Below are 12314 nucleotides of genomic sequence, written 5' to 3'. Positions count from 1 at the left end.
GTGAACAATCCATCCTCATCAAGAGAGAATAGAGATAAGAACGGAAGGAATTATGTAAGGATCGTAAGAGGAGTTATTTGTTTAAAGCTGTGTAGATAGGAAGTTAATACCGAGTTTATAAGGGAGCCCCCTAAGGTGGGGGCCCGAGACGTGTCAATTATGAGGGTTACCCCCTCCACTCTGAGGGGGTGGGGTTGGCCACAGGACACGACCGCGACCCTCCAATCCCAGCCCGAGTCCGCCCCAAAAAAACACCCCCACCCCAAGACTATCGACGGGAAAAAGGGAGTGGGGATGGAAAAAACGCCCAGGACTCGGAGCCTTTTTCAGTCTGCCTCTGAGCCTCAGTTGGTTCTATAGGGCCCTCTCCTTCTCTACTTATACTCGTCTTTTCCGTCTGTACGATCCGTATGCATCTTCCGGGTGGAACGGGAGAACTCTGGGGGGAGATGTACGGGGGACTCTGTTCTGCCTTGAGCGAGCATCACGGGGAGCTTATACAGACGGGATCTCCAAGCATTCTCTGTTCGGCGCTGCCTAATCATTGGAGATCGAACAAGTCCTTACCTTCGGCGTTCAAAGTCATAGCTTTGGACGATGTTCCTGACGGTACGATGGTTACAGTAAAGGCCGGAAACGACGAGAACTACTGCGCCGAACTGCGGAACGGCTCGGCTGTTATGAAGAATCAAGTGGCGAAGTTTAATGATCTTAGGTTCGTCGGAAGAAGTGGCAGGGGTGAGTGTGTGTGCCTTCAAGAACCTTGGATTACTACTTTCAGTGCGTCGAAAATAAAAATATAAAAACCATAAGGATTAGTAATATCTGATAGTTAAACTACGTACTTCAATTTTTAGGAGCGTTTCGTATACCTTCTTTGTAGAAGATAGTTGGTTTAATTTATTTAAATTGAAAGAAATATATTTCTATATTTTTATAAATCGTAAATAGGAAATAGTGCCAGTATGTTACTTAAATATTATGTTAGTGGGAAATAACCCACCTCCGTGTGTCTTTTAATATCAAAAAACGAGAAATCAACATTTCTCAAACATGTTTCTTATTGCATATAACGTTTTAATTTAACAAATTATTTTTTTTTTTTTAATGAAGTGATTGAAAATCTTAACGATTGAAGAAATAATTGAAAAATTATTGATTGAATGTGAATTCAAAATTTTAATAGGACTCAATAAAAATATTTTTATTTCGTATAGAGACATCTACACATTACTTTCTCATTTAGCTGTTAACATACTATTTAAAAATTATTTTTTAATTCCTTAATTATTTTAATCAGAAATCGAACTAACCAATTATTCTGAGGGGATGCGGATCTATAAATTTCACTTGATACTATCAGATGTTACATTTCCTTTTCAATTCTTAAAGGATTACAAGAGAGGGACAAGGATTACTCCATATAAACAAAAATAAACTCTTTGTTCGAGGCGTCAAACATTAAGCGTCGCATTTTTTTTTTTTTTTTTGGTTTTCAATGACGGTTTCTCTCTTTTGATCTTTTTTTTTTTTTGGATCGAAGTCAAACCAGGAATACGGTTAATAGTAATGTGTTAACAGTAAAGATAGATCGTAGCAGAAAACATATTTAAAAAAAAATTATGTTAAAATTTTGAGCTGAAGAAATTTATATCCTTAACATAGAATAAAAATGATTTAAATTTTTACGTAGAGGCAAATTTTTCAAAGACTCAATTAAATGAATGTTTAAATTAATATTAACTAAACAAGAAACATATACTTTTCTATTTTTTTTTTTTTAAATTGACATAAATTAATTTTTAAATAAAAAAATATTTAGAAATGGAACTAAATAGTATTTTAAATTGAATATTTAAACATCATTCAACTCATTCTTGTAAAACGGTTACTTATATGTTTCTTAATATATATTTTTTATTTAAAGTTATTTTAATAAATGGTGATAATAATGTGACAAGAATAATAAATAGCAATATGGCACTTATAGGTAAAAGCTTCTCTTTGACTATCGTCATTGGTTCTTCTCCTCACCAGATGGCAGTATACTCCAAAGCCATTAAAGTCACCGTAGATGGTCCTCGTGAACCAAGATCTAAGTCAAGTAAGTCTCAACTTTATATTTTATTATCTTTATTATGTATATCATGTATTACCTTTTATTATCTATAAAAGATTATAAAAATGTATTTAAAGAATAGTTTTTATGAAATGTAGGACATTTTGCTCTTCATGCAGTTAGTTATATTTCAAAACCAATATATGAAACCGGTTTTAATTTTAATAAATAAGTACATGATTTTTAAAAATTATTTTATTATTGTTTAAGATGTAACCGATAATATTTTACTGTTCGGTACTTTTAAAAATAAAATAATAGAATTTAATAAAGTTAGCGAACATTTTCTTTGCTTTTAGTTTAATATAAAATATAAGTAATATAAATATTGTTTTTAAAATCATCAATGAAAAAATACTTTCCCTTATAAGCTTAACGAACATTAAATAACAATAATTGAACAAAAAATAATAAAATCAGAAATTGGTTAAAAAAGTTGTATTTGACTCCCTGTCAATATTAGCAGCATAAATGCAAATAACAAAATGCTTTAGAAAATTAATTTGAGTCATATAAACGCTGGTATTTTTTAAATGTATTATAGTATAAAGAATAATTATAGAAATAAAGAATTCAATCACGATGTTGCATTTTCGTTTAATGATTCTTATTAGATAATATAACAATTGATTAATAATAGTGCTATTGTCTTATAGATGTCATATATAATAAATGTAACATATGGTCATAATAAAACAAATTATGATATTTTTGTATCATAAAACGATTTACAAAAATTATCTAGAATAAAGTTATGTGAGTAGAAATTAATATTTTTTTAAAGTCTCGAAACAACAAATAACGCTTGATTGCAAATTTTTAAATAAATATTCGATTACATAATAATTATAAAATTGTTGGCTCAGCCAACCAATATTTTACTGGCTTACTTATATTTTAAAATAAATTTATAGATTTTTTAAATATTGTAGTACTATAAGTAAAATATTGTCATCATCTCAAAACAAAATTGTTCAAATTTAACAAATCTGAAATAGTAGAGAATATTTTACAAAAGTATTTAGTTAGAAAGCAAATTTAAACTTTTTAAAAAATTAGCTGAGTTAATTATTTTAATTACTAAAAATTAATCAAGATTATGTACGTAATGAGTTGTTAATAAGGTAATTGTTTTTAGTTAATTTACATAGAGGTTCCTTCTGTAATAAATCAAAATTTAAACTATTTATTGTAGGATAATGATCAAGAAAGATACAAAAATAGCAGATAAACTATTTATTAGTACTTTAATAATCTTTTTATCATCAATCTAGTTATTAGTAATACTTGGTTACTCAAAAATAGTTTATCCTCTTTTTTTGTAACTTTCTTGACAACTGACAAATTCATATAATCATCAATTATATGTCAAGTAATAAAGTTTCAATATTAATATGTTATTCTAAATTATTCACACGTGCCTTGATGAAACTGCACTACTTTTTAATAATTTGAAAACTATTTCTGATAATTTTCTTTATCTAATATTATAATAATTTCTTTATTATAATAATACTGAAAGTTTCAACTTCAAAATGGTTGTATTATTTTCGTTCTTATGAATATTTAAATATGAAAAATCTGTTTTATATTAATATGGATACAAAAACTTTTTTTTTTTTTTTTTGAGCTACTGTTTACTTATTTATCTCAATTAAGATTGTTTATGAACTTTGCCTTAGCTATATATAATCAAGACGTAGAATATATCATTTATTAGACCAATATCAATTTTTAAAAAAATATCAATAGATAAATTATGCAAGGCTGGCGTAAAAATAACGAGGTTCGGAAGCGGCGTGTGTTGTAATAGAGGTCGGGGATTGCGACACAGAGCGGCCGTAACTCGCGGATTGCGGTCGTAAAAGTGTGATCAGGGGGGGGGCAAACTTTTGCGACTGTCCTAACCAGCCTCTCTTAAAACTTACCAACTCACTTCCCCTTCTCCAACTTGTTATGGCAACTTTATCCGCTATTCTTAACCTTATTTTCCCATATCTTTTTTTCCTGAACGGGAAAAAGAGAGGATTGTGTTATACCCCTCCGTCGAAGTGGAGTTCAGAAGTTTGTTTAACCGTTGTGAGCAAATGTAATTTTTTTTCTCTCGCAAATTTACGAAAATTAGAATCCAATCCAAACTGCTATAAAACATCCTAATGAGATTTTAAATAATCAATTACAAAATGATTTATATTATTTTCAAGATTAGAAAAATAAACGAAATAAAATAAATTCATACTCCGATAATTAACAATTCAAACCATTAATAATAATATGTTATCATTTTTAAAAAAACTAACCAAAGTTTTTTGCTAATTCGAACATCACCTACACTAAAACAACACAGATAATTTCTTTTTAACAGCTCCTAAAGACTAACCAATTAAACATAGTATATAAGCAAAAAAAAAAACCTTTCAATTAATTTTTATTTTATATTTCACTATTCAGTAAGAACAATAACCCATGTTAGTTAAAGCTACATGAATCTTAAAATATTCTAATCAATTAATATATTAACTTAATTTAAAAAACAGCGTTATTGATATAATGTCATATAAATACAATTTAAATACATTAAAATGAATAAATATAATTAATTATTCACCTCTGAGGTCTTTCATTAGGTTCTGTAAAAAAGTTCAATTAAACAATATTTAATGCACAGCTCTACAGATTTAAAATGTATTATTTTTTCATGTTCTTAATCATTTAACTCAGACTTAAGTTCCAAACCCTTTGAACTACTTGTTTAAGTTCTCAATGTATTGGGGGAGCTGGGTGGCTCAGTTTGTAAAGCACTGTGCTACCAACTCCAAAGAGCCATGAGTCAACCCTGTAGGATACACTCGGCCTCTATAAAGTAGGTTCCCTTACTGGAGACAAAATCTTACAGTTGGGTGTGAACAAATCACCTCCTTATACAACCATTGTTCAAGAAACAGTTCTTTCTTTCAAAGTATTGAATCCTCCTGGGTTTTAGTTGCACACATTTAATTTTTTTTTGTGTAGTATTACATTCTGTCCTATGCATTGGTAATAGAGGTAAGAGAGCATATTCACAAATATATATAAATTAAATGATGACAAATTAATAAATAGAAAAAGTTATTTAAGATCACTAACGAGTATACTTTCATAGGATTTTTTTTCATTATATTAAGTTAGGACAATTAAAGAGGATAGGCTGAGGTTAATTATTTCTTCCAAAGAGGGTTTTAAATTCGTTATATCAAGATTTATCTAATCCTTTATTGGTTATTTAGGATTTTTTTGGAATACTTTGGTTAGTTCAAAGAGATTTTTGAATTTGTCATATTGAGGCTCCCTAACCTGGTATCTTATGCTCCTCTAAGTATAACGATAGAATTCTCTATTCTTGTCAAAATCTCCCCTTTCCCTAGGGGTAGGAAGGTTGAACCTTTAATAAAATGCCCTAGGAAGCGTGTTGCCCGTTGTTACCTACCTGTTGAGAGGTTATTACATGTAATAAAACGGGAGGTATTCAAATTAGATGGTAGGCCTTTTATATAAAGCTGTACAAGGCAGCTCATTTACATTATACAGGAGTAATTTTCCTTTGTAGAGACTCCCGTGGACCACAGAGTGCTTGGTTGTCCGCAAACCCGGGGCAAATATTTTACCCGCCCCGGAGAAAAAAGTAACTTTTCTTTTACAATCCTTTCCAAGTATTTCAGTCATGCGACTAAAATTAACATGCGTATTATATTATTAAAATTTTTTTTGGTTATTTACAGCAGTTGTTTATATTTAAAATTTATTGTATAATAGTCGCATTACAGTACAAAATCGAAAAAGTTAAGATATAACATACTGTAAATTATTATCATAAAATAGTATTATGTCGTTTATAACGATTATCCTTCTAAAAGTTTCCATGATATTCGCCAAATAAATAAAATATTAATTTTTTCTTATCTTGTAAAAAATGTTACTTATTGAAAAACTAGAGAACTATAAAACCTAAAGAGCATTGGAGTTGATGGTTGATATTGTAGGAAACTGACTCTACTTTAAATAATGTGCTAAACTAAACTGAAAGTTTTTTAGTGTTATTGATAGATTTAATGATATGAAAGATGAGCTTCAATTCTAGGTTTTTTTTTACTATTATTTAATTTTTAATAAAATTTACTGAGTGCCTTGTACAGTCTAGGTCAAAAATTTAATCATTTTCTAACTGATTTTGTTTTTTCATTTGAAAGAATTCAAAAATATTTTTTCTCTAACTAATGTTGACTCTTAACTGTATATATATTTTATTAAAGTAATTAAATACTGGTGTGAAATAATTTAGTTTTTTGTAGGAAGATAGACCAATGAAGGTATCAAAATAGTAAAAAGTAAACTGCTTATTGTTTACCAACGTACCCCACTTTGCTTCGTTATGGCTGTCAAGTTAAAACAGAACTGTCAACTCATAAGCTGTCAGGTGTCAATTGACAGCTCTGTTTCAATCTGACAGTCATGATGAAGCCCTGCAAAGTGGGGCAAAACGTTGATTAACAATAAATGGTTTTCTTTTACTATTTGGAAACCATTATTGACCGACAGACTATCTTCCTACAATCTACTTCATACGGTCAACGATCTTCTTCCTATTTATTTTTTTCTCCTCTTGGGCTCTTTTTGAGGGGGGATTTTGAGTGCTGATCTCGCATCAAACTCCTTATCGTTTTCGATAAACCTCTGTATAAATGTATGATACGTATTTATATGTACGTATACTCGTGTTATTAATATAGCTTTATAAAACATCATAAGTTGTATAATGTACATTAAACTTACTCATAACTATCAAATTTTACGTTTATTTTGTCACGAATACCTGGAGAAAGTACGCTTACCATTGCACGCAAAGATAACCCAGGGGTATCATCTTAGGGTAGTTTAGGGTTGAAGCATATAATGGTACAAAACCTGTCGAGTAATAATCTTGTCTCCACTTTAAAGACAATTTCTTAACCATAAATAACGTTTGTGTCAGTACTCAATCATAAACCATAGGCCCTAGTTTTGAACTGAATAGGACATAACGGAACACTTTCTAGGGATTAGGACAGTTTTATGATGTGGTGAGAGAGCCCGTAGCCGAAAACCTTTTGTGGCATCGTGGCTTCCACTTTCGGGAAATGTTTTGAAACTTGTATTGGTCATTGTTTTTTACTTCTTGGTATTTATTAATTATTTCTAATATGTCTTTTGACGTTTCTATAAATACGCTAATATTTTGTAATAATACGAACCTTTGATAATTAACTCCCCCCCCCCCCCAAAAAAAAATTTTTGTTGATATAAGTCCAATATTTCCATTTTCTGAATATACATATTTAAAACCGACATTTCAGGTGGGATGAAATTTTGTTGTTGTTTTTCGATTGGAACTCCTGTTTCTATTTTTTTCTTCTTAATATCTCGTATTTATCTGTTGTTTATTATTGTTGACTAAAACAAGTCATTTATTTTAATTTAGAAAAAATAAAGACAGTTTAGAAATTTTTTTCAAAAACTGTTGACATTATAAGTTGCAATTCCAGTTGATCAATTTAAACAAAAAGGTTGTAACATCTCAAGCATGCACAAGCTATAAATAGGTAATTACAGCTTCGAATAAGTTTTCATTTTTTTACTAGGCTGTTGTTTTCATTGTTTACTAGGCACGCACAGGCCATTTTGTTAGACTGTTAATTTGATTCAGGGGACCACAAAACGTTTATTTCTCTATCACAATACCTTTCTATAATATATGTTCCATATGGAGAGTCTGTATATATAAGCCAATAAATACATTATCATATATGTTCCATATGTCTGTAAGAACAAGTAAAGAGACTGTCGTTAAACCTCCTGTTTTACCGACATTGCTATCCACAAACGAAGCCAATAAAAACAGAAACGCATTTAGTAAATTGTTAAACTCTACCCCGGATTGGAACCGAAAAGTATTATCGGCAGTTAGGGAAGATTTGTGTCCGGCACAGAGCACAAATAAACGCTGGGGGAAGACAGGATGGTTGCGTGCGGGACATATAATGCACTTTACCACCCCCTGCACTCTCTCGCACAACGCGGGGTAGCCAGGGGTTGGAAAACTAATTTTCACCGTTTCCACAAACACCAACGGCGCCTGGGTATCGCCCTAAACCAATTATCATACAAATGTTTTTCGCATTCGGATTGGGGCAAATATTTGTCGCCTCGTTTTTCAAAATACATATGGCGCCGATCGGCGAACGAAAAAATATTGCGATGATGGAGAGGGATCGATGTTTTCGATTCGGCCTGAGGCAGATGTTATGTAGAGATGACAACGGTCTAATTGATGGTTGGAATTTTACTTCGTAATAAAATCTGATTGGCTCGTCGGTAATAAGAGTTCCATTTTAATTAACTAATTATCAATTATATATTTTATTTCTCATGGGTAAAAGAAACAATTATTTCCTTCAAGTTTACAAGAAACCAGTTCGAAAAGATATTTCCTCTGTATTAGATTTTATTTTTTTAAGTATGTAACTCCCCTTAAAATTAGTCTAGGAAATAATCTATACCTCTGGGTAACGCAAACCTTTAAATAAAAATATGCAATGATACTAAATTGTTAAAAAGTTGGAAACAGATTCTTTTATCTCAATACAAAATTCAAACTACAAATTTAACACTCGAAAGTAATTAGAAATCCTCAAAAGGAATAGAAATTTAAGTTATTATATCCCTTTGAATTATTTTAATTAAATATCTTTATCCAGAATTTATTAGTGACGTTCATATTTTACTTCATAAAAAATACAAATTTTACACTATTTTACAATATTCTTCATTTCCACCACCACAATAGGGTTGCTATAACAATTTTTCGGAAAGTGTAAAATTTTAAATTTCTCAACTATATTAAATTGTTTTCTGTATTCCAATCATATAAGAAAGGAAATTAATTTTTCAAACGCTTTTGGATTGGAACTTTTCGCTTATCTTCTACAAATGTAAACTTTGTAACAATAAGTTTTTTTTTCATTTGAAAAAGAAAAAATTAAAACTATAAATTCTCTATTTCTTATCTTCAGAGATTTTTTAATTAGAGTTTTAGATTTGTATTTAATACTTTTTTTTTTTTTTTTAAATAAGTTCTATCTTATCTAGTCTATAGGCGATTGTTTTGAGAGAGATATAAGATGAAGAATAATTTTTTACTAATGTTTTAATTATATTTTTTTAATTACGTCATAGTAAATAAAATAAGATCTCTTTATATATTTGAATTTTTATATAATTTAAATATAAGAAAATAAATGCTATTTAGTAGTTATTACATAAGTTACAATTTTATAAGTTAACTACAACTTATTTCTAATATTTTAATTCTATAATTTGGAGGAGTTTATTAATGAAAATTAATATAATCACTTGCGTATAAAGTATAGACTTTTTTTTAACAAACTAAAATTCTACACAAAAAATTGTTTAGTTTATTTAAAAATCTAACCTTTCGCCTATAAAATATTTGTTGCAAATCAAATATTCAATAAAAATTTAACTTACTATTAGGTGCTCCATTCATAATTTTTAAATAATAAGTTCCCAAAAGTGAATATATTGACAGACATCTGATTAAAAATGTGTAGTCATTGCTTTAAGTAATCATTCATTGATTTGCTAACAACAATAAGGGTCTTCATCTCATTCCTTGTAAACCGCCAGATATATAATGTTTTTCATTTTATATTTCACGGTCAGTTATAATTGAATTAAATTTTTAAAATAAATATTAATCTAAATAACTTAATAATATCCAATGAATGCTTTTTTATTTAAACAACTATCTAAGACTAATTATTATTTATTTATGGATAACGGATAATGCGATTATCTTTATCTTATCCGAAATCCGTTACCTGCAATCTAAGATATATTTTACCCAATCCTGCTTACCATAAGACTGATAAGTTTTAAATCAGTTTCTTAAAAGAGGCATGAGGGGTTGATTGATTGCTTACAGACATTGTCAACAGATGATCCCTCACCCACCTCCTTATTATCACGTTTTCCTTCCTCATTTCGTATGCGGACACCTGTTCTCCCAGATAACTGTTTAAAGGCAATAAAGCTCGAGTTGTAATGTTAAACGTTGGCTTAAATGGCCCCTTAAGAAGCGTAACGTCCTCTCACGAAGGAATAACGAACTAATGATTTCTTAACTGCTGCTGAACCACCCTTGACAATAGGGCAGCCCTTACGAAGGGCCCGATCCATTATAATATGAATCAGTATATTTTTTTTTTTTTTACCCTCGGACCGGTCCCTACAAAAACTCACTATTTATACAGTAGATAACTTCGCCCAGGTCAGGCTGTAGTGTATTAATTATAGAAGGGGGGGGGGTTATTTAGGATAGGTTAAAGGCGGGGTTGTTCTCTAAACATATCCCACCAGCCGCGGAACCCAGATATTTATCCTCGTAGGAAGTTTGTTGTGATAGGAGCACTATTTCTGTTCTACCTTCTGTCTGCTCTTCGACAACACCAAAACATCACCACATTATGCGTTGGTGTCTTTGTTTCACAATATATTCTGTTTTTATATATTTATCTATATACTGCTATATATATGAGCACACATATATAACTTTAGTAGTAGAATGGTCCAATAAATTATCTATATGCTTTTCGTTCTCAAAATTATTTTGCTTATAAGAACTTACAAATTTTCGAAATACATTATATAAAAACATATTAAAGGAAAGGGAAAGAATAAAAATATAAAACATAATATTTATGTATATGAACCACTTTACAGAATAGAAACATAGGAAACGAATAGCAAACTATAGTTTCCAAATCATAATTAATTAAACGACACAGGAGATAGAAATATCCCGTATATTTTATAGGCTATTAACCTTATAAAATAATAAATAATTTTATAAATGTATTTTAAAAATTTAAAGCAATTAGACCTCCAGATTAAAATTATTTTTATTTAGAAATTACATAATAATATTTTTTAATATTAAATGATGCTAATAATAAAGTTTTTTTATTTATTTTTTAATAAGTAATTTTAAATAAAATAATTAAATTCGTTGAGTATGAAAAATGTGACTTGGTGGACTTAAAACTTTTCAATGTAATAATGAAGTATTTAAACATATTAAATTATGAAACTATAATATATCTTTTTTGTGTTTTAAATGTTTTATTAATAGTTCTGAAGATGGGGATCGATCCCTAAAACGTTAAATGAAATTACAATATTTTTTTTTCTTTAAAAAAGAGACATTAATCGGGAGGTTAAAAAGTCATATATATTTTTTATAATTGACTTACAACTAAATTGCAGTAGAATAATTTATAAATGAAATTGAATACTTTTCCTTTTTTTTAATAATCCCAATTTTAAAGACAGTAAACAAATATAATTTGTGGATATATATCCTTTGATAAACGTTATATACTGTTTCAAGGGTATAAAGTTATTCATGATCTCTTCTTACGTATCGCGTACGCAAGTTTTTATTTTTGTTTTATTTTTTTATTTAATTTAGTTATGTAATATGAGCATTCTGACAGGTAAAAACGGTTCTTAATTGTCCATCTAATAATCTATTACATCACCCATGCTATATTTTGGATTTAAAACGGTTCAGAGAATAATGAAATCTATACAGGGTATTATTTAAACACAACTAAAAGTATCCTTCCGCTGAATTTAAGATACAAATAATTTATAGCAGTATCAAAGGGCTGGTAATTGGGCCGACTCTACCCTTACAAAGAGGGCAAATTAACATATTTTTGAAAGAAATTAGTTGGGCATATTGATCAGAATTTGGAAAAAGCTGGGAGGGTTGTAAAGGTTTTGCTGGAAGAGCTATAGGATGCATTACTCTAATTAAAGTGCTAATGTAGAGTTCCAGTCTCGTTTTAATTTATAATATTAAAATCCAGGCTATCTCTGAAGCTTAATTGAGCTGCGAATCGCTGATTGGTTCGCTCATGGATCATTTTTCTCGATATAATTTCATCAATGCAAATATAATAAGAGCATTATATATTTCAAGTTTTTATATATTTATATAATATTTTGTATTTATTACTTGAGATAAAATTTTGTATATTGCAATTAATTTCTGAATGTAAGTCAAAATTAGATTTTAGTTAACTAAAATTTTTAGTTC

General features: G+C 29.3%; 1 protein-coding gene across 1 annotated transcript in view; it reads left to right on the top strand.

The window, feature by feature from the left end:
• The first annotated feature begins 334 nt into the window (after positions 1 to 334).
• LOC106686632 (segmentation protein Runt) overlaps positions 335 to 12314 on the top strand; it is a 21616-nt gene continuing 9636 nt past the window's right edge. The window contains exons 1-2 of the mRNA XM_014430064.3: positions 335 to 738; positions 1991 to 2104. Of these exons, the coding sequence (XP_014285550.1) occupies positions 411 to 738; positions 1991 to 2104 (442 nt within the window). The 5' untranslated portion in view covers positions 335 to 410. The remainder of the gene's footprint in view (positions 739 to 1990; positions 2105 to 12314) is intronic.

This window comes from Halyomorpha halys, unplaced genomic scaffold (assembly GCF_000696795.3).
Source record: "Halyomorpha halys isolate HHAL.00 unplaced genomic scaffold, Hhal_1.1 Scaffold4.1, whole genome shotgun sequence".
Classification (NCBI taxonomy): Eukaryota; Metazoa; Arthropoda; class Insecta; order Hemiptera; family Pentatomidae; genus Halyomorpha; species Halyomorpha halys.
This window is presented reverse-complemented; position numbering and strand designations above follow the sequence as displayed.